The sequence below is a fragment of the Diabrotica undecimpunctata genome, chromosome 10 (genome assembly GCF_040954645.1).
Source record: "Diabrotica undecimpunctata isolate CICGRU chromosome 10, icDiaUnde3, whole genome shotgun sequence".
NCBI lineage: Eukaryota > Metazoa > Arthropoda > Insecta > Coleoptera > Chrysomelidae > Diabrotica > Diabrotica undecimpunctata.
The window spans coordinates 11,911,493-11,938,449 of NC_092812.1; the positions used below are offsets into that span (position 1 = coordinate 11,911,493).

Below are 26,957 nucleotides of genomic sequence, written 5' to 3' on the forward strand. Positions count from 1 at the left end.
TTACAGATATGGACTGATGCTGTTTTGTAAACACAAAACGAAACTTTTTCTCTTTTCCTCTTATCTGACTGATATCTTTAAGAGTTGCAGTATGAGTGGATTTCACCCCAATCCATTGTTCTTCACTGCTTCTTCTATTGATACTTCTTGTTAATTAGTTGTGCCAATAAGACAAACAGCAAAATATAGAATTTATTAATAATAAACTAATAGATTGTTAAAAATGTATTTACAATTGTAAAAAATGTATAAAAATATATGGCATATATAGACATCTTAGTAGCATTAAATAAATGTTAAATTTTTTAATTTCATTGATATTTCTATTGTTACTCATCATAATACATTGTTTTATTCTTTGATATCAAAGTAATAAGACTGTATTTATTTTTTGTATGTAAACTTGACAGTTAGCATGTACTCCAGATTCACACTCAACCATATAATAAATATATACCCAAGTAACAAAAATCTAGAGTTCGATGATTCAATTACACGATGGTTCAATTTTACTAACATCAAATTAAGCAAGAAGGGAAAACGTACTAAAGTATGCATGTATACAAGCAATGCAGTATAGTACTAATAGTAGTTTTATGAAAAGTTGAGCAGATACTTATAAGTCTCATGTAAGCCTAGGATAAGAGCATCAATATCCTCATTAGTATTGCATCTGATAAAAGTGTTAAAAATTCCAATAAAATTGGAAGGTAAATTGTTTAAGACTGCCTTAATACCAACTAAAATATATGACACTGAATGTTGAAGAGTTAAAAACAAAGATCAATGAAAACAAGTAAAAATATTTGTATCTATGGGCGGAGAGACAAAAAATAGTAAAATTAAAATTTTGTAAAGTAGGAAAATGGAATAGGGTATATTAAAATGGTTAGGATACATTATACGTCGAAAGGAGAATTACTTAGTACGAAAAGTTGCCGAGTGAGTTTTGGGAGAGAGTACAAGAAGAAAGCTAAAAAAGACATTAAGATAAAATATGTTCCTTGAAGGGATTAGAATACCTTTCTCTGAAAGAGATGTAGAAAGGAAGGTATAGAGCAAAACAAGAAAGCTGAGAAAGCTAGAAGACCAAAAATACCTGGAGAGAGACCTCTGAAGGTTAAATGATCAAAAATAGAAACGTGGAGAAATTTAATAAGAGTAGCCTGTATCTTGACAAAGCGATAGTCAAATTGAAAATAGAAATATATAATAAAAAACACAAAAATTATTATTTTTCATTTAAGAAATGTTCTAGTAGTAATTTAATCGACTGATGGGATTCTGGTATACATATTATCTGTCTCTAAAATCATGTTGGTTTATCCTCCAACCACGGCCTGAAAATTGGAAGAGTAGATGGGTAGTGGGTTCCTGATTTGTATCCTCCTTCCTCACCATCTGAGCGAAGTGGATAGGTAGCCATCATTATTGGTAACTGCAGTTTAACTTCTTTTTGTAGACTTTTCGGTGCCACAATAAACTGAAAGTTAAAGATTTATTAAATAAAGAAATATCAAATAGTTATAACAACAATAACAATATAAATAAGAAACTTCGTCTTAGTTTATAAACCTTCTACTTAGTAAAGCATTTTGTTTAACTCCTTTTTAGATTTTAATCTTAGTATATAATAGTCTCCCGTTTTATACCGCTGTCGCGGCTTTGGGAGTATAGCAGGGTAGTCTGCTATATCTAGGGCCTACGGTATACAAGGAAGGTAACATGGCCAGTGCTACGCTTCAACCGTCTATTATTACCCCTGGTTTTACCCAAGGTACTCATTTTTATTGAGGCTGAGTCGACCTGGGGCCTATAGACATTTTTAAAATGTCTAGATGTTCTTGCCGGCGGTGGGATTCGAACCCCGGACCACCGGCTTGCGAGTCAAGCATAATCTTAGTATCTTTGGTTTAATATGTATAAGCAATTATTACTTTACAGTACAGGTTCTTATGACCAACAGTGATGCCAAATTTTATTAGAAACAGGTTTGAAGCAAATATGCTTTTTTCTATAGGATACCTATAAATAACTTAGGAATTAATATTATTAGCATTTTGTGGCTGTCAGGGGTTCTAAAACATTTTTTTTTCGAAAAGTAACTTTATGTAAATAAAATAAAAATAATTTTGTATAAAATATTTGTATAATAATGTATTTAAGCGCATAAATATGTTAAACCTTAATACCTAGGTACCTAAATAAATAATTAAAATGTATTTAAACTGTGTATTTTACATTTCTTCTTCTTCTTCTTCTTCAGGTACCATCTCGGCTACGGAGGTTGGCAATCATCATAGCTATTTTCCTCCCCTTTTTCCTCACTTTCACTGCCACTTATTGTCATTAAGGTTTATTATAACTGGGTCGATATTGTCCAGTAAATTATCGATGTTCCAAATATGTTTTTCTATGCTAATTACGTGTTTCAAGTAATTATTCGATTTTTGTGGAGTAACTTAAGAGTACGCTTCATGTATTAGATTTTCTACTTGTTCCTTCTTAAAGTTTGTGTTATGTCTTGCCACGAATCTTTTTATTTTACTCCATACCAGATCTATCGGATTTAGTTTACAGTGATATGGAAGTAATCTTAGCAACTTATCATTCTTACTTTTTGCAATTTTATCTACGATACGCTCATCATACTGCGATTTAAAATGAGCTACAACGTCCATCAGTTCGGAATTTAGGTAATCTTCTTCGAAATAAATATCCTTTGAACGCAACAACTCCTTTATTTCTTCCATATTGTCAGAATTGTTCGGAATTCTTTCCAACTTCCTGGAGTGATACAAAATGATATAAACTAGTCAGTTCGGCTCCATTAATAAAACCATCTTTACTTCCTGCATGCAGTAAAACGAAGTGTGGGCCACGTGCAGTAGGGGTTTCAAGATTGTAGTGAGTCCACGAACAAATGCATCTCTATGTGACGATAGTGAAGTGTCCTTCCATTCATAAGTGACACTTTGATCGATATTTACCCATGATTCGTCCAAATATACAATGTTGTAGTTTTGTTCCCGAAATGTACGAATTTCTCGCAAACATAGATGGCGCCAAGAAATAATTTCGGGTTGTTCTATCAACATTGACTTTCTGTCCCGTTTAGTGTATACAGATCCCATGTCATTAATATGTCTATGCAGTGTAGCTCTAGAAAAATTAGGTAGATGTTAGTCTTTATTTACTACTACTAACAGAGAATGTAATGTTGAGGGTGTATTCTTACGAAAAAAATCATGCACTATTCGACGAATGCTACTCTTTGTTCCTTCATCGTAAGTTTTATCACTCGATAATGAAGTTAGCTTGTTCTTGAATCGTCTCTTTGCTGGTTGTAATCCAAGTGCCGAGAAATTTTCTTTTCCTACAGAGTAAATTGTTTTTTCGAAAATGCCGGTTTCTACTGCCACTGTTTGTGTTATTTTTGAAAGTGAATCATATTCTTGTGATGCGATCAGAGTACTGTTCTCCATTAATAAATTCAATCGTTACAACACAAAAAACCACAATAATAACTATAGTCGATATGAACTTCAACGAATCAAATAAACTAACTAAAAAATGAACTAACTAAAATAAATTTCAAGTTTAGAATTTATACTAAATTTTAATGAGGGTGTTAACATATTAAAATGACATTATATTCAGGTTTTAAATCAGTCGTTAAGAATAACAAAAAACTGCAATTAGGATCTAAATTTTCCAAATAAGCAATCAGTTACTCAATACAATGTTATCAGTAATAATTATAAGCTTATTTATTCTTTGTGATAATTTAATTTAGGTGAACTGACCACCAACAATTATAATTTATTTATTCTCAACTCTACGACAATATAAAACTTTACTTAACTTGACTGGAAGTCAATTTTATATTTTTCTTGACATTACTTCAGAACTGTCTATACTGTCAATACATAAATTAACAACCATAGAACAACATCCACTTTTAATGTTGGATATTCTAACATTCTGTACCAAAAAAAACTTTACTTTACATTTTTAGGACTCTGGTAATGTTCGATTGAAAATTCTTTTGAAGAAAATCGGCATCGCTCGCTAAAATCTCCCATAAGGATTGCATTGCCGTATGTTTGTGTACTGTAAAGTCAAGGAGGGACAGACTATAGTGTCAATTATGGTCACTTTTGGTTTGCACTTTATGGGGACGAGTGCTGTCCTATCCTATGAATCTCTTTTAGGATTTGAAAAATCAAAAGCTATCCAGAAAATTATGTAAGGTTTTTAAATGAAATGAGCGGTTCGAATTTATATAAATATGTTTATTTATAAGTTTACAGTTCGATAGTATCTTAACAACTCCCTAACTCATAACATCGTTACATATATATACCAAAAGTATTATTCTAGAATCATCTAAAGTAGTCCCACCTCTAATTCGCCTACGTCACGCGTTGTTCTCTCTCGCACTCGATATCACCGGAAACTTCTAGTCGCTTTCTTCGAGATGCAACCGTGTATACGGGCCACGCTGAATGCATGTTCGTAACAATTATTATTTAATGAATAATTAATTTGTTGAAGATATTTAATATCTTGCTTGTCAAGTAATTGTATAGAATAGAATAGAAATATGCTTTATTGTCACTGAAAATTGTACAATTTTATGGACAAAGCTTACAAAAAGTCAAAAAAATAACAATTAAAATTTACTAAAATTACATAAATCGTCAATATCACAAAATAAAAGATAATAAAATATAGAATCCATTGCAAAATTTTACTAAAATGCAAATTGCATAATAAAACCTTACGAACTAGTTTACGAATAAGTTTCAGTTGCTGCATGTGATACCCAAATACAATATGTATATATAAAAATACTTTAGTTGCTTGTACATAAACGTACTGTAATTTCTTAGTTATTCGTTAAGAAACTCTTCCACTGAATAATATGGTCTTTCATATAGATAGGCTTTTGTCAATTTACGGAACTTAAGGAAAGAAGTTGTAGATTTAAGTTGCAAAGGGAGATGGTTGTTTAATTTTTTTGCTGAATATAATATAGATTTCTCAGTGGACGGGATCGGTAAATACACATCAAAGGTTGAATTTCTGGTGGAGTAGTCATGATTAGGTCTTGCTGGAAAAACATGTAGGTGTTTACGAATTAAGCAAACATGTTCTATAATATATAAAGAGGAAAGAGTTAAAATCCCGTGATTTTTGAAGTAGCTTCTGCAATGTGTTATTCTACTGAGGCCAAAAAGATATCGTATTGCTCTTTTTTGTAATTTAAATAACATCAGATTGGGCAGCTGGACTAGAAACCCAAAAAGGAAGGCCATATTGAAGATGAGACTCGAATAAAGACAAATATGTTATTTTGGAAGATACTAAATTGGTTTCCTTCGAAATAGATCTTATTGCATAGCAGGCTAAGGCTAGTTTCATACTTAACAAATCGATATGAAGGGACTATTTAAGGTTGCTGTCTATAAAAATACCAAGAAATTTTACAGAATCAACGATATTGATCTGGCAGTTATTAAGAAGCAAGGGTTGAAGAGCTCCTTTATAGGATAATGCAACTGTCTTATCCACTTTCACGTCGGACTAGGTTTTTATTTTAAGTACTGAACCTTGTGGTACTCTACATACAATGCTTTTGTGTGCCAGAGTCAGTATCATTTGCTCTAACTAGTCGTTTCCTATTCCTCAAGTAATATAGTCTAGGCGGGATCTGTTTTGGATTGGACATTTTCCATAGGAAGCTATTTTTTTGCTGGAATCACTTCAGGATGTGCCCAATATCGATAATCATGATATGCGCCAGTCGCAAACCCTGTGCTAAATTTTTTATTTAACAAAATCTGAAAAAAATTGAAAATTTCTCATTTTTTTGCTCCTATTTTCGTTTATAATTCGGAAAATATTGATCCTAGAGAAAAAATTATAACAAGTTAAAAGTTTCGTTATTAAATTTTACACAATATTTCGTTAGCTATAAATTGAAAATTTAATGTTTATTGTTGAAAAAATAGCAATAATTGGAAAAAAAAGTACAAAAAAATGAAGTTAATCCTTTAAATGTTTTCGACTTTCTAAACTTAACATACAAGCTCCATATTGCGCCTAGAAAAACCTTTTAATATGTTTAGAACGTGTGCTAAATTTTGTTAAGATCGGTCGTATAGGTTTTGCATAATAATTTTGCAACCCAGCCTACTGAAAAAAAAATCGCAAATTTTCAAATTTATAGTAGGCCCTAAATAAGGCCCTCAGATAGTTGCAAATTTTTTTACACATAAAAGAAGGCTTAAACTTTCAAACGCTTTTTGTAAAATTTAAATCGGTTCACTAAGAGAGCCTAGAAATTTTTTTAAAGTTTTAAGCATTTTTTAGGCTTATAAACAAATTGAATAACTTTACGAGCTTTAATCATATTAATTTCAAAATTTATACACTTAAAGAACATTAAAAGACGCTTCTTAAAAAAAAAAAGATTCATTCGGCTTACTGGTTGCCGAGATATTAAAGGTCAAAGTTGGTATACATTTGCCGTGTAACCATAAGTGATAGAGGGCTCGTTTTTAAATAAATACTTTCGTCTTGTCAAGTACTTTTTATATGAAAAGTTTTACGTAATGCGCTTTATGGCAACAACCATAAAAAAGACAAATAAAAAAACCGTTTTCGCGTAAAATGTCGGTCGGAATGCATGAGAGGTGGTGGTGGGGGACATTTACTCGAAATGTGAATCGGCGAGTTCAAAATCATAGCGCGAGCTAAAAATTGCATTACCTCGGCTTCTTGTTAACCAATTTTGCTCTTTTTTTTGAGTCGATGTCTCGGACGACAAGGATTTCAAATATCATATTTTCAAATACCATTTTTAATTGCAAAATTGGGAAATTTGCAATAAACAATTGTATGTTAAACAAGTAATTGCATTTTTTCTTCATGCATTTTTTTGAGCTTGCAATTTATTGTGATGATTGGTGTTTAAAGAAAATAATTTATAAATTATATACTAGATAATATTAGATATAAAAAAGTATTTGGTTATTTTAAGAAGTTATATACTAGAGAATTTAATAAAAATTATTTATGTGAGGGCATTTTTAAGAAATTAGCATATAATAATTGTAAAAAGTTGTATTTTAGTAATTATAATGTGGTAGATATATTTAAGTGAGCCATGTGACTAGGCAACCAACTATACATATGAGCCAGTGAAAGCCAGAGTGGTACAAGTCACAAAATTCCATATTTGCCCAAATATCGGCAAAAGATTCATTTTACAGAAATCTATATTCACACAAAATATGAAATAATTATGTTTGCCAATGCACCCAGAGATGGCACAACTAGTTTACCTAGTTAACGAAATGCTAATAGCATTGAAAGGCAGAGTGGTACATGTCCGTAGACGCGTGACTTATACCACTGTGGCATTTAACAGATTTTAGTAGCACGTTTTAAATTAGTTTATTTTGAGATATGAAACATGAGTTCTAGTGAATCTGAAATAGAACCTTTTCCTGGTAGTGACAGTGAATATGAACCGGACAGATTGGATAATTCGAAATCATCATTATCTTCAAGTACAAATAGTTATTGTTTACATTTAACAAAATAAATAACCTCTAAATTATTTTAGATGAGAATGAAAATGTTTTATCTAATGGTTCTCAAAGTAAGCATGAAAGTGGCAATCAAAGGAAACGACTTGGAAAAAAACGCTTTAGAGAACCCGAAGAACATATCAAGGTAATACGTAAGAGAAATAGGAATACAGGACATGAATATTACAGTACATCTGGCAAAAAGGTACCACAAAAAGCATTTTCTAATACTAATTGTAATTGTAGAAAAAAATGTTTTAACCGAATTGATGAGCAAGAGAGAAAAACAGTATTTGAAAACTTTTGGAAAATGGGCGATTTTTCTGCACAAAATGCATTTCTTTCTGGTTTAGTTAAACGAAATGCCATTAAGCGTCGACGTCCTCGTGATCAAAGTAGAACTAATACTAGAAGTAACACAAATATGTATTTTGTTAATACTTTAAATATTTCACAAAATGTTTGTAAACAGTACTTTTTGCAAACGTTTCAAATTTCGAATGGCCGACTTGAAGGAGCAGTTCAAAGTTCACGTGTTTCATCGCCTGGAGAAGATTTGCGAGGTAGGCATAAACCAACAAATAAAACTCCTGAAGAACGTGTAGAATATGTACGTGAACACATTGGCAGTTTCCCCATGTACCAGTCCCATTACACCCGAAGTCATATAATCCGAATAGAAAATACCTCGATACCAGTCTGAACATAAGAATTATGTACAATCTTTATAAAGAAAAATGCTCAACAGAGAATATAAGTCCAGTATCGGAGGCAATGTATCGAAATGTATTCCATTGTGATTTTAATCTATACTTTCATAGTCCATCTAAAGACACATGTGTGAAGTGTGATACATTTAAGGCAAAACTAGCGTGTATCACCAATGAGCAGGAAAATACTGATCTAAAAACACAGCATGCGTTGCATTTGTTGAAGGCTGAAAAAGCAAGAACAAGTCAAGCTAATGACAAGGAATTGTCTATTGTAAATACAGGAAAAATGTACTGTTTTACGTTCGACCTAGAAAAAGCTTTGCCTTTTCCGACATTAACCTGTTCCATTGCGTATTATAAAAGAAACATGTACGTATACAATTTAGGGATACACAAGTCGGCCGAAAAAGAAAAGTCTTTTATTTATGTTTGGGATGAATTCACTGCTTCCAGGGGATCACAAGAAATCGGATCATGCATACGAAAGCATATTATGACAAATGCAAATGCAGCAAAGCATATTATTGCTTGCGGCGGTCAAAACCGCAACTGCAATAGATCATAAGTTTATGGTATCGGGCCATTCATTTTTACCAAATGATCGAGATTTCGGTCAAATTGAACAGTATGCCAAAAATCGTTTAAAATATACGCCTGAACACTGGTATAAAACAATAAGAAAATGTAGGACAAAAAATCCTTTTTCGGTGTACGAAATGAAAAAGGAAGACATTCTCTCCATACCAGCAGTGGAAAACTCCGTAACTCGCCGCAAGAAAAATGAAAATGATTGTACAGTATCTTGGTTGAACACCCAGTGCTTGCATTTTGAGAAAGATCAACGGTACAAAATATTTTATAAGACCACTTTGAATGAAGACTTCAGTTTTGAAACAATTAACATTTTTCCACAAAACAACAAAAAAGGTGCCCCTAAACTAATGAAAAATATGAAACTTACACCACTGTACTCCGCTCCAATTAGAATTGGCGCCAATAAAAAAAAAGGATATGGTGGATCTACTCCAGTTCATACCACCCTATCAACAGGAATATTTTACGGATATTTTGGAAGACCCGTCCATTGAAGATATTGGACCCTTGGGAGAGGAAAAACTTACATGATTTTATGATTTTTTGCTAATAGAATATTAGTTTAAGCTGTAATTATTTTTATTACTTTTATTAGTGTTGTGAAGCAAAGGGGTCTATCACAAATTATTAAAAAACCAAAAGTAAAATTAATATTATCATGCTAATTTTACACCAAAATCTAAGTTAACATGTTTGTAAACTATATTGAATAAAAAAATTATAATAACACGTCTCAGGATTTTTCAGTAGCATCTAAACTTTAAGGCTTTGTATCTCACAATATGCTTAGAGTGACTTGTACCACTCTGGCTTTCAACGGCTCATATGTGAGTGACAGACAGATATACTTACTCTCCAAGTGACATTTTAAATAATTAGGAATATAAAGTGGGGTTATAATAATAATGTTAGTTTAAAATGTTTAATTTATATATATTTACTGATTTAAGTGTTTATTCTGATCTGAAAAGCCTAAATGTCAACAAAATTATCAATAGAAAATTAAAGAAGTCTCCAGAATGCAGAATTTGACCTTTGGAACATTCTGGAATAATTGTTATGTCTGTGGATCGAACATATACTTTTTTCGAGAACATCCATATAGAAGAAATAGAACAAATCGAACATGATCTCTTACCAGATGATTCTGGAACATCCAAAAAGATATAAATACCCGTGATTTGGATTCAATGACAGTTTTTAGTTTTAGTAAGTCAGTCAGGCAGTTTAGTAAGAAAGTAGGTCCAGACCATTCAGTTAGTCAATCAGTTACAAATAGTCCAATTGTGATATAGTGAGTTAAATGTAGATTAAAAATTATGCATATATTTTAATGCACATTTATAATTATACACAAATAATTATTGAAGATTAAAAAAGTATATTAGAAGAATATTGGATGGATATTGGAAGAAATTAAAATTATATTATGATTGGAGATTAGTATAAATCAACTTATAATAATTGGATATTGGTATATTGAAAAGAAGAATAAATATAAATGCTGTTTTGGTGGTTTATAAATGCTGGTGAAGAAAAATATATCTTAAATTGGTAGAAGCTGATAATTGGAAAAAGTAATCTCACAAAAACAAGGATAACCGAAGTACGAAGACATTCAGTGGTGATTAGAATCTATATAGTGGAAAACAGTTCATTTAGGCATTCAGTGAAAGAAAGGTACAAAATTTTGTTAATATAATTTAGTTAGTGTCATAACAATTTCAATTTTGAAGATAGTTTGTTTAAATTTTACATTGTCTATAGAATTTAATTAGTTTCATAGGAATTTCAATTTAAAGATAGTTTATTTTAAATTTACATTGGCTAGGTTAGATATATATGTGTGTTTCATAGTAGATATAATAAAGATAATTTAAAAAAGTACTTACAAACTAATTCTTTGAGAACCGCGATAAAAACCCTATATTATTAAAAAATACTCATTGCTCATCATTCACAAACAATACATCATAACAATTATCATCATTCACAAATAATACAACATAACATTATATATTGAAGTAAATTGTTACTTTTAGTAAACAAATATGTATTTATAAATTGTTAATAAATAATTTAATTTGTTAAAACAAAGACGAACGAAAAAAAATTTTTTTTTTCGTAAATAAACTTTATTTTGACTCAATCTTCAATATATTTTTTTTAAAGTCTTTTTCTTTTTTTGGAAGGACAAGAATCTTCAGGTCTGACCTTGACCTTCAATATCTCCGCAACCAGTAAGCCGAATGTATCGTTTTTTTTAAAGAAGCGTCTTTTAATGTTCTTTAAGTGTATAAATTTTGAAATTGATATGTTTAAAGCTCGTAAAGTTATTCAATTTGTTTATAAGCCTAAAAAAATGTTTAAAACTTTAAATATTTTCTAGGCTCTCCTACTGAACCGATTTGAATTTTACAAAAAGCGTTTCAAAGCTTGAGCCTTCTTTTATATGTAAAAAATTTGCAACTATCTGAGGGCCTTATTGGGCCTACTATAAATTTGAAAATTTGCGATTTTTTTCCAGTAGGCTGGATTGCAAAATTATTATACAAAACCTATCTGACCGATCTTCACAAAATTTAGCACACGTTTTAAACATATTAAAAAGTTTTTCTAGGCAGAATATGGAGCTTTTAAGTCAAGTTTAGAAAGTCGAAAACATTTAAAGGGTTAACTTCATTTTTTGTACTTTTTTTTTCCAATTATTGCTATTTTTTCAACAATAAACATTAAAGTTTCAATTTCTAGCTAACGAAATATTGTGTAAAATTGAATAACGAAACTTTTATCTTCGTATAATTTTTTCTCTAGGATCAATATTTTACGAATTATAAACGAAAATAAGAGCAAAAAAATGAGAAATTTTCAATTGTTTTCAGATTTTGTTAAATAAAAAACTTAGCACAGAGTTTGCGACTGGCGCATATCGAGATTATCGATATTGGGCACATCCTAAAGGGATTCCAGCAAAAAAATAGCTTCCTATGGAAAATGTCCATTATGGTCTGAATTTCTACAGATCCCGCCTAGTCTAATATTGAAACCAATTCAAAGAAATACTTTGAATTCCGTTAAAATTTAGTTTTTTATCAAAATGTCGTGATTTACACAATCAAAAACTGTGGGATAGTCACAAAAAACATAGCATCGCTGGTACATTTATTAGATCAGAAGCCGAACTGACTTCGGCTGAAATATTAACTGGCTTCGTGATAAAATGTTGTTTTCAACGAGAAAGGACATAAGTCGGGCTTTTATAAGTCTCTCAATCATTTTGGATAGGGCCGGTAGTAAGGCAATATGTCTATAGTTGCAGATATTATATTTTTCACCACCCTTATAAAGAGGAATAATAATGGCTGTCTTTAAGCACTCTGGAAATATATCTTTTTCAAAGGAATCGTTAATTAGTGATACCAGTACTAGTACTTCCAACACATTTTTTTGGAGATTTAAGAAAATTTTTATGGATAGTCCATCAGTACTACACTTAGACCATTAAAGCTTATAGACACGCCGTATGCTATACCCCCCGTTTCGAAGAGTGAAGCAAACAAAAAGTGCTTATAGGTATTTGCAGACTTTTTATAAGTGTTAAGTTCCAATTTAAAACTTTTTCAATACATTATTTTTTTAAATTATCATATTATCTTTCAGTGCATTTAATTGTATGCAGCGACACAAAAAGGGACAGATATATTATTTAATGGGTAAAATTTAGCATCCAAAGTGTTTAAAATAGATACATATATGAGAGTCTTATATAATTTTTATTTTATAATTACGTTGAAAACTGAAGGATAAAGTAAATAAATTGTTTTAGCTTTCCTATATAAAGATTCATCATTGCAAAAAAATGAATTATAGCGATGCACCGTGAAAATTTTAAACCATTAAATAGTTCTAAAATTTGCTCCAAGCATTTCACGGCGGATTCGTTTATTACTAGCGGATGGAGTTAAAAAAAAAAACTCAAAAAAGATGCTATACCCAGCATTTTCGATTTTCCAAACCGTTTAATTAAGCAAGTTAAAACTAGTAAATTTTTAGTAAAAAAAGAAACTGTCTCAGACATAACAACAGGCTCTAAAAGTGGAGTATAGACTCCAGTAGAAATTTTAGAGGAAACTACGTTAGGAAAAACCTTCATTGAAAAAACGAAGTCATTATCTCGGTGACTTTGTTGAACAAGAATCGTCTAACAGAGATCAGGAATATAAAGGGTAGTAAACAAATTATTTCAAAAGAAAAACAAATCAAAATGTTGCAACAACAAAATAGAAGGCTTGTTAAAAAAGTTAATACCTTAAAATCTTTACTAGAACATCTTAAAGAAATAATATAAAAACCTAATAAAGATAATTTATTTTCATTATTGCAATTAATGTGAGATTAAGATAACAAATCTATTTTATTTTATAGTCAATAAATAGATTTATATACATAATTTTTTTCCCCTAAAATGAAACTTCCATCCACAAGTAAAATTTCTATCCTTTAAATTTATTTTTCATTATCAAACAAGAAGAGGTAGGTACACTTATTTTAAACATTTATTTTTACAAAATTACTTTAATTAAAAAATATTCATTAATTCCTTTGCTAAATGATTTATCTTCCATATATTTTACAAAATATTGCAGTTTTATTAAAATTCATCTAAAATTAGGTAATTTTATTAGGGCTTTTCCAAAAATCTAACTTTAGAGTTCTTGCCATATTGCCAATGGTCTAAGGTACTACAGGAAGATTTGCTTTTGATACTACTGATTGATGCCTCTAACCGTTTTATGGCATCTTTTGTGAGACTCCAGCTTTGCACTCCACAGAGGAGGACACTAAAGACGTACCTAACATCCAAGAATTCTTATGTGTATAATAATACTTAAAGATAAGTTGCAGGTAATCTTCTTAAGGCCTTTAAAAAAGCTTCTGGCCTTTTCAATACGAGTTTTTATTTCGTAGTTATGATCCCAGTTATTCTTAATATTGAAATATTGAAGCCCTGGTAGCATATTTTCTCTACCTTTTCTAAACGTGTATCGTTTATTGTAATTTGGGCATTTATTTTGGTGTTCTTACTAATGATCATTATTTTTGTCTTAATACAATTTAGTTTTAGGCCGTATTTGTAAAATGTTTCTACAATAATATTGATCATTCCTTGAAGCCACGCGCACATCTGTCAGCAATATGGTATCATCTGCATATCTAATATTGTTTATGAGTTAGTCATTTACTGTAATACTATCTTCTGATTCGTCCAAGGATTCTCTATATATGTCTTCAGATTATATGTTAAAAAGTGTTCGTGACAGTATGCAACACTGTTAAACTCCTCCTCACTGACCGTGAAGATTTCGGAAAATTTATTTTCGGATGGCTCTGTTGCTTTTTGTTGGTGATACAAGTTTGAGATTAGTCTTATAGCCACTATCGTACTACTCACTACTTATACCGATTACCATCCAGTCCTGATGTTTTTAGGATATCGAACAATATTTTACACAAGGTTATTATGATATCTACGACTAATTAAAATAAAAACAGAAATTGGACCTAGGAGAAGAATTTATACTACCGTATTTGGCTGTTAACGTGTTAAGAATAAATAAGAAAAAATACTTACGTAAACATCGTAGTTGATTTTGATCAAATGGCACCCTCGAAGATTAGTTGGGGGTAATGGTGGAATATACAAGTGTTCATTTATCCACTCATCTTTTTCTGCAGGGCGTATTTTGCCCCTTGACAATGAAGCTAATTCCCTCTTTTCCGACTGGACTACTTTCCCTCTTCCCATGTATGTTATAGTTTCTGTAAGACACGCCCTCGTACTTTTGATAGTTATTCTACTTCTATTATAAACACTTGCGGTTATTCCTAAAATAAGAAAAAAATACCAACCCAATTTTAGAAGAGATAGCTTTACTATATAAGTTTTATAACTTCTATAATGAATATATTTTATATACTTAGTATATAGGTTTTAAATATAAAGTATCTTCAGATCTCAAATCGGAGATATCGTACTTCCCAAGATATTAAATTTCTTAATGAACGCGTTAATATGCTATTATTAAAATGACATAAAAATTACTCATTTTCAACGTCTTTATGCCTTTTCTAGTGTCGAGTTGGATCTTAATATTATGAACTTCGTTTTAGGCCCTATGTCTCTTCAAGGATGGGATTTATTGGGTGGAGGTGACCTCAGTTTTTGATCTCGCCGCCTTCTTAGCCCTAGCTCAACTTCTTCTTCTGTTCTTCTGAAGGTTAGTTGTGGGTAGATTATCACCTAGGAGGAGGTATTATTTTGCAATGAGATTGGGAAACCACAGAAAACCAATCTCCCGCTGTCCGCTGTAGGAATGTACGAGAGTGCTCACTTTTCATGTATTTATTAGTTATGTTTATGTGTTTTGGTTTATTTACTTATAATTTATGTAGTATGTTTGGTAGTATTATTTTGGTGTGTTTATATTAAGCTAGTATAGGATTGTTGGAAATTAAGCGTTCTCAGGTTGTTTGGTAAGGTATTTAAAGTCGATCCGCCGGATCTTTGCACAAGTATGACATTATTCACGAATAATTTTTTATATTACGTCTCTTTCCTACTCACAGAAACTAAAACGAATAAATTAAACCGCCTGTATATACACAACACCATGCATTGAACAAAGACAGCCATAGAACGATGATCGTGATATGACAATTGTAAATTTTGTTTTAGCAGAGTTTGTAGTATATTTATAAATTATTTTCGTTTGATTTAAATATTCAATATCTTAATACTTATTATTTCATTCGCATTTCGTATTTATATGTCTATCCCAGCCCTGATTAATATTATATTCGCACAACTATTAAAACTAATCTAAAAAATTATAGAACAAAACATAATTCCTCAAGAATGGAGATCAAGCAACCTAATACCTCTCTTTACAAAGAGAGACAAATCGGATCCGAAAAATTACAGAGGAATTAATTTATTAAACACAACACTAAAATTACCAACCAAAGTGATAATGATAACAGATAAACTGAATGAAATTATAACACTAGCAGAAGAACAACAAAGTTTTAGGTCGGGAAGATCATGCACCGACGCTATATTTATAATGAGGCAAGTGCAAGAGAAATCATTAGAATACAACAAACCGTCATATCTCTGTTTCGTGGACCTTAAGAAGGCATTTGACCGGGTCAAATTAAAGGACGTTATGCACTTATTGTAAGCAAGAGAGATATAATACCTCTAGGAATAATCAAAACGATCGAAAATATCTACCAAAACAACACAATAAAAGTAAAAGTAGGGGAAGAACTAACTGACCCTATTGAAGCTGGAAATGATATAGGAACAGGAAGATTTCCTGAGTCCTCTATTGTTCAACCTGATTATGGATGAAATAATAAAAAAAGTAAGAACTAAAAAAGGATACCAAATGGGAGAAAAACAACTTAAAGTAATCTGCTATGCAGACGACGCAATATTACTCTCCCAAAGTGAAGATGATTTACAACGTATGCTGCACCAATTTAATATAACCTCCAGAAAATTTAACATGGTAATTTCCCCAAAAAAGACAAAATGCATGGTTACAACAGCAAATTTACTAAGATGTAGATTGGAGCTAGAAGGTCAGATAATAGAACAAGTAATGGAGTTTAAATATCTAGGTATAACATTATCTAGATACGAAAAGCTCGAAACTGAAGTGAAAGATCAAGTGAATAAAGCAAACAGAGCCGCAGGCTGCCTAAATGAAACAATATGGAGAAATAAAAATATCGGGAAAGAAATGAAAAGCAGAATTTACAAAACAGTTATCAGACCAATAATGACATATGCGGCAGAAACACAACCTGACACAGAGAGGACAAAAAGGATGTTATAAACAGCAGAGATGAAAACATTGATGGTAAGACACTATAGGATAGAGCAGCGTTTCCCAAACTTATTTTTCCGTGGCCCGGTTATTTTTGTGTTTATCCTTCGTGACCCACTCATTTATTTTGCATACCTTGGTGTGTGTGTGAGTGCAAGAAAACATATTTGAATATTTTTATATTTTAATAAAGAATCATTAGCTCAAACAAAAATGTAATGAGACAAAATAAAAATCAAATCCTTTATTAATGAGAAGTATGCAGTTGTTTCTGGTTAACTAAGAACTTTACGTTTGAAGGAAAATATGTTAATTTTATCCTCAGGCCTGGTTTGAGTTTCAAACGTTTCCTATATTTATTTTTGGAGAAAACCAATGTTTAAAACCCTACCTCACACTTATAGGTCGTAATAAAAGGAATTATACACTTATCGCTTTTTCTGCTATAACTGGTTACTCCTAGCAGCAAGACATCTAAAAATCTATTGTGGTATTTTGTCAAATATGTTTTTGAGTACCCTATCACACGATAGTTCTATTACTGACTCAATATCTAAATCCAGAAGTCCTGTCTCGGATTCTACGTCCATTGTAAATAGATTCCTTATCCATGCTTTTTTGTTGTGGATGGGGGGAAAATATTTCTTCAGATTTGCTTCCAGTCCTAGCAGGTGTTCCTTGAAAGTTCCAGCAATGAATTCACGTTATAGTCTTTTTGTAGTTCTGTTAGCTTTGTAATTTCCTGTTTCCGCGCGACGTGTCCACAAATTAAGTTTTTTTGTTGCAGCTTCCATCTTCTCTTGTACTTTAAATACAGTTACATTGCTACCTTGTAATGGCATATTTAAATTATTCAAGAAGTCAAAAATATCACAAAGATAGGTTACCTTGATTCAATTGACATCATGAAAACTGTCTTTAAATTGAAATGTTGCATCCCTAGCCGTTGGTGGAGTTTGTTCTAAAAATATTGCAATTTTTCTCCCAATTTCTTTGCACAAAACAGAGAATACTCTTGAGTTCAGTGGGCGAGATTTTATGAAGTTTATAAATTTTACATAATCTTGCATAGATTCAGTTAAACTCAGTGGCATTTTTTTGACAGCTAATGCCTCTCTGTGGATGCTACATTGCACCCAAACACATTCTGGTGCTACGGTTTTGGTCCTTGGATAAAGTCCGTGCTCCATCGCTACTTAGTCCCATCGTATTTTACAGTTCAAAATCGTATTTTACAAAACACATTAGATTACAATTATCTGGTATGTTTGTACTTTCATCAAATTGCAAGGAAAAATAGTTACACTCTAAGTGACCTACAGTTTCTTCAATATTATCTGCCATCTCCACAATCCTACGCTTCATTGTGCTATTTGATAGAGCTAGCGAATTAACTTGCTTTTCCTGCTTTTTATCACATATCCGAGATACTACTATTTTCATTGCTGGAACTATTAATTTCTCGGTAATTGTGAGAAAAATTCAAAGACAGTCTTTTTGATAGCTATTAATTCTCTCTTTTTATTTAGAAAAAATCTATTGGCTTACCACTGTATTCCTGATGCTTCAATTCCAAGTGCCGCTTCAATTTTGAAGGTTTCATGGACTCATTTGAAAGTGCAGCATAACGAATAACACATAATGGTTTGTCATCAGTACCCTTTATAAAACCGAACTGTAAGTAATCTTCAGAATATTGTCGGGTATAGGACTCCTTCTTCTTTTTTGTGACAGTTGTAGACTACGCATCGAGTGGCCGTTTGTAATTACCACTCGTGCCTGCCTCTGGATGGACATTAATCGACTGTCTATTATTATTGTCACTCTTAGAACTTGTACCCGGTTGCAGATCACTCGACGGTCTGTTTGTGCAAGTCTTGTACTTTGTTTTATAACAAATTTATCCATCGTCCAATTCAACGTAATTGCACGAAAAATAGGTGCTCTCTGGCTTGACACTAAGCTTAAACTGAATGGAATAAAAGAAGCATCGCTGCAGCGGACGGAAATTTGTAATTTTGTAGATGTGGTAGAGGGAGGTTAAAATAAAAGCGGGGGCGTCAGTCAGACCGCGGCCTTGATAGAGCTAGAAATATAGATATACGACGTAGATGCAAGATGGAGAACATCGAAAACTGGGTAAGAAATAGAAGAAGTAGAATGGAACGATCATATAAGCCGAATGACAACAAATAGAGGAGTAAAGACGGCAAGAGACGGTTCCCCAATAGGAAGACGATCAGTAGGAAGGCAACGAAAACGATGGAATGACAACTTACTGGAGGCACATTGAAAAACAGACAGAGTCATGGAAAATATATTTTATAGTATTTAAAGGTCATAAAAGATCCAGTAAAAACTTCCCAAAACATTTGAAAACCGGGTTTATCGCATAAGATTAAGATGCACATATTTCTCTACGGCTGCAAAATACATCACCTCATGTTTTTGAAGAACATACTTTGAAACGTGTCATTTAATGGCGCATGACGGCAAAAAATTAGAAAAATCCAGCAAAAACACTTGAAAACCGGGTTTTTCGCATGTTTCGAGAATATGGGAAATACATCCTCTCAGATTATTTTAGAAAATTTTTAAAAACATGCTGTTTAGTGATTAATATAGTTTAAACGGGATTCCATTGTGCTATCCCGTGGGCACTTTGTTGCTAAAATATAAGACCCATTTTTTATCTTCTCTAATATCTTTGTAATGCAAAATCACTTGGTCGTCCAAAAATCGTAGTGGGAGGGGAGTGGTGGGGGCATTTAAAAAAATTGCACATTTTAACCATCGTTTTTGGATCTAAAATTTAAGATAATTCAAATTTGCATACCCTGACATAAGAATTTTTTTTATTAATTAATAAAAATACGCCGAACCATTGTTGTATATGGAGCGCCTTCATACAAAATCACTTGTACTGAAAACCCATATTTTTAAAATCGTTTAACTCGCTCTACCTCGAAAAAGATTGGGTCTAGCAAAAAAATGGCTTTTTATAAACGTTAAGACCAAACATCAGAGAAAATGTAGGTTTTTTTTAGAATTTTGATTGGATAATTAGTTTAAGAGAAAATTAAATAAATCGAACATGTGACGACGGACAATGGCGAGCGCGGTGATGCGAGGAAGGGCGAGATTACTATGCCAAAGTCAACCAAAAATCGACGCTACTGATGACGATGTTGTTATTTAGTATCTACTTATTAAGTATTATAGTTAGTATTTTTTTGTATCCTATCTAAAACTGATGCCGTACAACACGTTTTTATTCAAAATGTGTGTATTATTTGTTTGGAGGGAGGAAGACAGGTTAACTCTGAAAAATTGAAAAAAACTTTTATTGAATGCACGAGTGAACGTATGACAAATTTGAACACCTTTTGATTAAAAAAAGTGCGTCTTTTGTCAGAAACGATCACCGAAACAAAAACTATGCCAAGTTATGACTAACAATATGCAAGAAAAAATAAGAGCGATATCACAAAGCAACCATGTGTTCTTTGCGAGAACTGGAGACAACGACTTAATTACCTCAGGAATAAAATATCATGCCGCTTGCATTTCAACTGAGTTACACAATCTCAATAAAAAATCTATTGGAAATACTAATATTAAAAAACAGACAATAAAGCTTTCGGAAAACTTTTGGAGAAAATGGAGGAGGGTTTTGATACAGCACAAAATCAATTGGCAAAACGTATCCTGAAATTAAAAACCATTTTTTGGATGGTGTTGAATCAGTAAGGTCTCCTAGACAAACATGCATAACCATGACAATTCTGGCAATCTTAGTTTCAATTTTGGTGCATCGGAGCAAAACATTCTAGTCAAAATTGCCAAACTATCCGAAGTGAGATAAACAAGATGTCAACTGAGTCCGAATTTAAAAAATGAATTTTAGAGAATACAAAAAGTCTATTCCTTAAAGATTGTATTCTCTTGTTAACGTTATTGCCTATAATGAAAGCAATAATGAAAAGGAGACTGAAACTCAAAGCATTTGCTTTACCTGACATTATTTTTACCTGTTGGAAGGGAAAAATAAAAACTCCAAAGCATATTGGGTTAGGACTTTTAGTTCATCAGGAAACAAAATCGAAAAAACTTATTGAAGCAATACACGCTTGCGGTCATTCAATCTCATACATCGACATTCAATTTCATACATTATTCAGCTAAAACTGCATAATTCAGCATAAGAAATTCAACTTTACTTGGAAAATGATCATGTGAGTATACCGAGACAATTGCTACTCGATAGATTTGTTCAATCTAACGAGTAATCTAAATTTTGTCAATGTTTGCCGCTGACAAACATTGACATTTTGGAAGAGATTTTGGACAATAACCTACTTTACACGTAACCCAAATTGCTGCCTTCCAGAGAGGAGCATTCAATGAAAAAAGAGCTGGATAAATTAAATTTATTCCCTTCACAAAATTTATTTTAACAAATCAAAAAGAAAAGTACCGTCTGAAGAAAATAAACTGATTATTATAGAAAAGGAAGAAAATCTTAATAATAACATTACACTTAAGATATCGTAACATGGCGTGGTGTATTTGCAGAGTGAGGGACTCTGGTAGGGATCAAACCGTTATCCCGTGGTGGTCAGGATTTCATAAACTGACCTTGGAAGATAAATCGCATGTAAGGACTTATGGCCACTTACCTGTACTACCCCATGTCTGGTGAGAATATGATACAGTTTAAACTGTTATGCAAGTGCAGTGAAATTGTCAAGAAGCTAAATAACAGATACACGATACTGGCGTTTGATCAACCGATTTATTATAAAGCTAAAGAGCTTCAGTGGTCCCAGCCAGAAGACACAAAGAATGTAATTATTAGTCTAGGTGGATTCCATATTGTTATGAGTTTTCTCAAATAATTGGTCAGTTTATGACAGATTCTGGACTTGCTCATATATGGTTGGACAGTGATCTCTATGCTCAGTCTACAATTGATGGTATTTAATCTGGTTAAAAATACAATAAAGCTATACGAGCCCATAAGTTGACGTACGAAGCTCTGTCAAGATTATTAATATCTCTTTATAAGAAGTGGCTTTTGGAGTGTGGCAGTCCTTCTGTACATTCTATTAACTTAATTCATCTTTGTACATCGGAAATCATCGATACTCTCGGAGGAAAAGAAAACGTTGTGCAACTCTTCTATAAAATCCCAACTCTAACTCCTGAACTATTGGCAGAGCTTCCAGAGTTAATTGCAGCTCAACTGGCACAAGAAAATACTGGAATATATACTTGAAAATGGTAGATATTCTATTAGAATTTCAGTTTGCCGAAAGAAGCGAAAAACTGAGAAATATAATTGGCTAGAAAGAAATTGGCTGAAAGAAACGTTTAAACGAAAATTTTAACCAACTGTCTGTAGATTAAGCTCTAGAACACATAAATGAAAACTAAAAAGATGCAGAAGGAATCGTGGGATTGATCAAAAATAGCACAGAACTAGATGAATGGTTTTTGAGATACAATATGATTGGTATAATGGTAGATGAATTTTGTGCATTATCAGACCTAAGAAACCATTTATCAAGTCAAAACGTAGAAGGTGGATGAAAATTAATGAAGATTCTGTACAAAAACTGCATGATGAGTTTTTACGATTTAATGTATTTTCCAAAAACAAAGATATCTTCTCGCAATTTCAACTGATGAGATTACATCGCTAAATGTTTAAACATCCTTACTAAATATACAAAAAATTAAAGAAGAGTGGTTAGCAAAATTTATTGATACTGTTGGAACTCTCAATTTTTACAAATCTATAAAGAAGAATAATCTCCCAACACTTTGTCTGTTTGTTTGCATTGTTAAGTAAACAAAAACGTATATAGAAAATCTTCAGCGAAAAGTACGAACACACCTCACAAATGCATAAAAGCACCATCCTTAAAGTGTAGTAGAAAGAACATTACTGCGGTATTTAGGAAGACCAGGACTTATGGATATAACGAAGCAATTAGAAAAGCAGATTACTAATTTAAGAACTTATTTTCAGATGCAGGCGGAGACATCTTCTCTACATCGCGCAATTTGTGCAGTATATGACACAAAACCGATCAAACTGAGGGAACCAGAAATACGCATAAATCATTTTATTATGGAAGAAAAAAAGGGAAACCTGGATGGGTAAACCTCTGAACGGGCAACATCCCAATGAAGTCAGTCAAGACTATGTCGACAATATAGCATTGAACTATTAGTTGGCATCAGAAAAGATGTTTCCTGAAACAGAAGGTTCATTATTCGCCATTCAGGATCAGGTTATACCAACAACTGAAATATATGGTCAAAAACCCTTAAGTTCAAAACAACAGATGCCGATATGGATGTCAAGCACAAGAAATCATCCAACACTTTACCAGGGGCTGCCAGGCATTTGCTACAACTAAATATAAGGAATAGCATGATTCAGTAGAAAAAATTCTTCGTCAAGAGATAGCTATGTAACTGGGACTTCTCCAAATAAACCATCTCCCATATTATCAATACGTCCCAGAGAGTATGTTTGAAAATGACAATTTCAAACTATACTGGGACCGCACTGTGCTTACAGACCAAAGAGTGGCATATAATAGGCCGGATTTCGTACTAGATAATTAACTAACGAGACAAACAATACTAATCGATCTGACCATACCTAACAACAATAATCTGCGTGTTAAATACAACGAAAAGATCGCCAAGTACATAGATCTGGAAATTCTAAATACGAAGACAATGGAGAGTGAAAAGTACTCAGACAGTACCTATTATTTTTTCTACTACTGGAGTTATTCCGAAGAATCTTCTAGAAAACATAAAAAAGCTGGGTCTGAATGAACATCTCTATAAGACCATGCACAAAACTGTACTACTCTCGACGTCCAGATGCGTACGAAAATTGTTGTGAGATAATCCGACGTTATCACGTCCCTAGTTCTCGATAACACGGAAAGAGCCCCACCAGAGCTCAATCCTTTTGATACCGTAGGTATCTGGGATAAGTGAACAGAAAAAAAAAATAAAAATGATGATAAATCACCCTCAAAGATATACAAAAATACGCAAATAAATTGCGCTGAGTCTTATTTTCAATCATATAAAACGTAAAAAAATGAAAAATATTGAATTGTGGGAGTGGGGGCAATTTGCCTATCTTAAAGGCGCGCGGCGAATACTCTTTTATCTATCCTGAAATCTAAAGCTGAAACTTTTAGTGATAATTTTAACTAAAACTTTTAGAGAGATTATTATTTATAGTTATAAATATAAGTACAATATTTAAGTTTTTTCTAAAATTACGAAGTTCAGTGAGTGCCTTACCTATACTTTCTCCTGGTACATATCCACCTCTATCTAAGGTAACTTTACAAACTACAGCTCCAGATCCAACACAGCTCACTCCAAATTTGTGTTCCACTTCGCATCTAAAGGTTTCCTGACCCGAAATGTTCTAGATTAGAAAATGTATAGAGAACGGAAATTAGCGAGGAGGAAAAGAGTGCAAGGCATGCGTAGAGAGTTTAGAAATGTCCTTAATAAAAGTTTATAAAATATGTATACTCAAGAAATAATTTTTAATAGTTTTAGACCTGTTAAATTATAAACTTCTGGAAACCGTTAACGCACTACTTTGTTAAACTTACCAATTAGAAATTAATTGGGAAATACATCGAGGAAATGCTCGATCAAAATGATATTTTAAATTGTTAAATGCTCAATGGTGACAAAAGTCAAAAGCATTAAGTGATCATTTCATTAATTTAACACCAACAACATTAAGTAAAAAATTTAAGTATTCATGGTCGCTGTTTGATTAATTGTTCATTGTTTTACTTAATAAGGCGCATTTATAGGTAGGAAATTTCAAAACAAGTTCATCACCTAGACGAATTTCGCAAGAAGAAAGCACAACTGTTTGTGCTTTTAATTTGATATCAAAACTTTTAAGATTAAAAAAGCAAAGAAAAACGCATGCTCGTACCGTTCAGAACATTACTTTCTTTGTGACTTTTTGGAAGCTATAATGTGTGAAAAAGACATAACCAATTACAGTGGAACTAAGGTTAACCGAAATCGGGTCAACTGAAACCGGGTTACCGAAAGATACCGCGAAGCGAAATTTACAGTAATATGTACACAATGTATGACTCATCGCGGTTGCTAGTAGCCTGACCTTGCCGATTGTGTTTATAGTTACAAAAAAAACTATACCCCCGCCTAACCATATCCCCGCACACGTTCCAGTAACCTAACAGTTTCAACTATTGACAAAGCTGTCCAAGTTAAAGTGTTATTACAAAACAAAGCGTTGTTTTTAGTATAGAGCTCTGAAGTGATTTATATTGCCAACAAATCAGCTGCTATCAAAGAAGTTTAAACGGGGAGTTTACTAAAGACTGTTGCGGCAAATTATTGAGTTGGAGTTTCTACTGTTTCAGACTGGGCAAAATCCGATTCAAGATTTCAAAAGGAAACATTATGAAATTCTAACAGAAAAACATTGAAGACATCAGATTTTAAAAAATTAAACGAGGCTTTGTATCTGTAGTTCACATAACAGAGAAAAAAGGCATGCTGCTGACAGGTTTAATACTGTAGAGAAAACTAAAATGTTAGGGGAGTTGTGAGGTGAGAAAGGAAAAGATTTGTGTGCTAGCTCTGGCTGTTTAGACATATTTAAAAAGCGTTACGGCATTCGACAAGTGAACTTGTGCGTAGAAAAATTATCAGCTGATTCAATCGCGGTACACGTTTTCAAAACAGGGTGTTAAGATTTTACCCAAGGCTACAGTAAGGACCAGATTTATAATGCAGACGAAACAGGAGTAAAAGATGCCTAAAAAATTGCTTCAGCAACTAAAACAGCTGCTCCAGGTCACAAACTGAAAAAACGGATAACTGTAACCCTAATTTAGCGTCTCGATCAAGGCGTTATAGAAATCTAACAATTAAACAGTGAAAACTTTTGTTTTCAACACTTCAACACAATTTATTATAAATTATTATCACTACAGCTGTTTCGACAGAGTGTATTTCTCAAGTAATCTATTTTTGGTATGCGTTTACACTTTATAGTCTTTAACTAAATAAGTTGTGTTGATAATGGATACAACGAACACAGTACACACAGGACCATAATCATTGTTTTAATGATGAATTTCAAATTGTTTACATTTAAAATGAAGGTCTTAAGCTATATTTATTAGAATCTATGGAAATTAACAAATTAAAATATACGAATAACCAACTTGAGACAAACAGTTCTCCCCTCTAAAACCTAATCAGTTAAAGACTATAAAGTGTAAACACATACTACCAAAAGTAGATCACTTGAGAAAGAAACTCTGCCGAAATAGCTGTAGTGATAATAATTTATAATAAATTTTGTGGAAGTAGTAAAAACAGTCTCATCTACATTTTATGAAAACCTGGTTAAAAGTAATGTGCAACTTGCAGTAAACATAACCCACCTACTGTCACTGAATCAGAAATCAATATACGAACTCATATGTAATCACTTACATGCATTCGGATATTTAATATAAATTTATTACAATCAAATTTTAATTCATAAACATAACATAAATCATTCAAAAATCTGTGGCAAATGGACTAGTTTCCATGCCAAACACACTATCATCATCATCATCATCATTATTAAGTTGTTTATAATTTTTTACTCTAAGAAAAGAAGCCGAAAAATCAATTGAAAAATCGAAAAATTACTGGGCGCTATTTTTTAACTGGAATATCTGGGGGAAGTCAAAAGGCGTACGATCTCGTGAGTATCGAAATTTTTATTTCGCCATGGTTTTTATTAACGTTTAAGCAAAAAAGCGACTTTTTTTCACTCATTTCAATATGGAGAAAAAACAAACGCGTTCTAGATAAAAACGTTCAATAGAAGACTGTCTTGAAAATTCTTGTTCTTTAAAATGAGATTTTCTAAATTAAGAAATGTTTATAAACAAAAAAGATATTGCAAATTAAACCCGAAAGTAAGCATTTTTTAAATTGTTTATAACTATTAAAATAAACAATAAAAACATTTTTTTTTTATTTAGAAAATCGCATCGACCAAATGACCATTAGCGAAAAATTAATGGATTACATTAGGTACAATTACTGCATTA

The 26,957-nt window shown here is 32.2% G+C and overlaps 1 protein-coding gene across 2 annotated transcripts in view; it reads right to left on the reverse strand.

The window, feature by feature from the left end:
- Positions 1-212: 212 nt before the first annotated feature.
- Vdup1 (arrestin family protein Vdup1) overlaps positions 213-26,957 on the reverse strand; it is an 89,188-nt gene continuing 62,443 nt past the window's right edge. Inside the window, exons 4-6 of one of the 2 annotated variants that reach the window (XM_072546124.1) lie at positions 24,145-24,259; positions 14,541-14,794; positions 213-1,483 (exon numbers count right to left, since the gene is read on the reverse strand). In XM_072546124.1, coding sequence (XP_072402225.1) covers positions 1,313-1,483; positions 14,541-14,794; positions 24,145-24,259 — 540 coding nt within the window. In that variant the 3' untranslated portion in view covers positions 213-1,312. Of the gene's footprint in view, positions 1,484-14,540; positions 14,795-24,144; positions 24,275-26,957 lie in introns of both variants that reach the window. The other variant, XM_072546123.1, reaches the window with a different exon arrangement.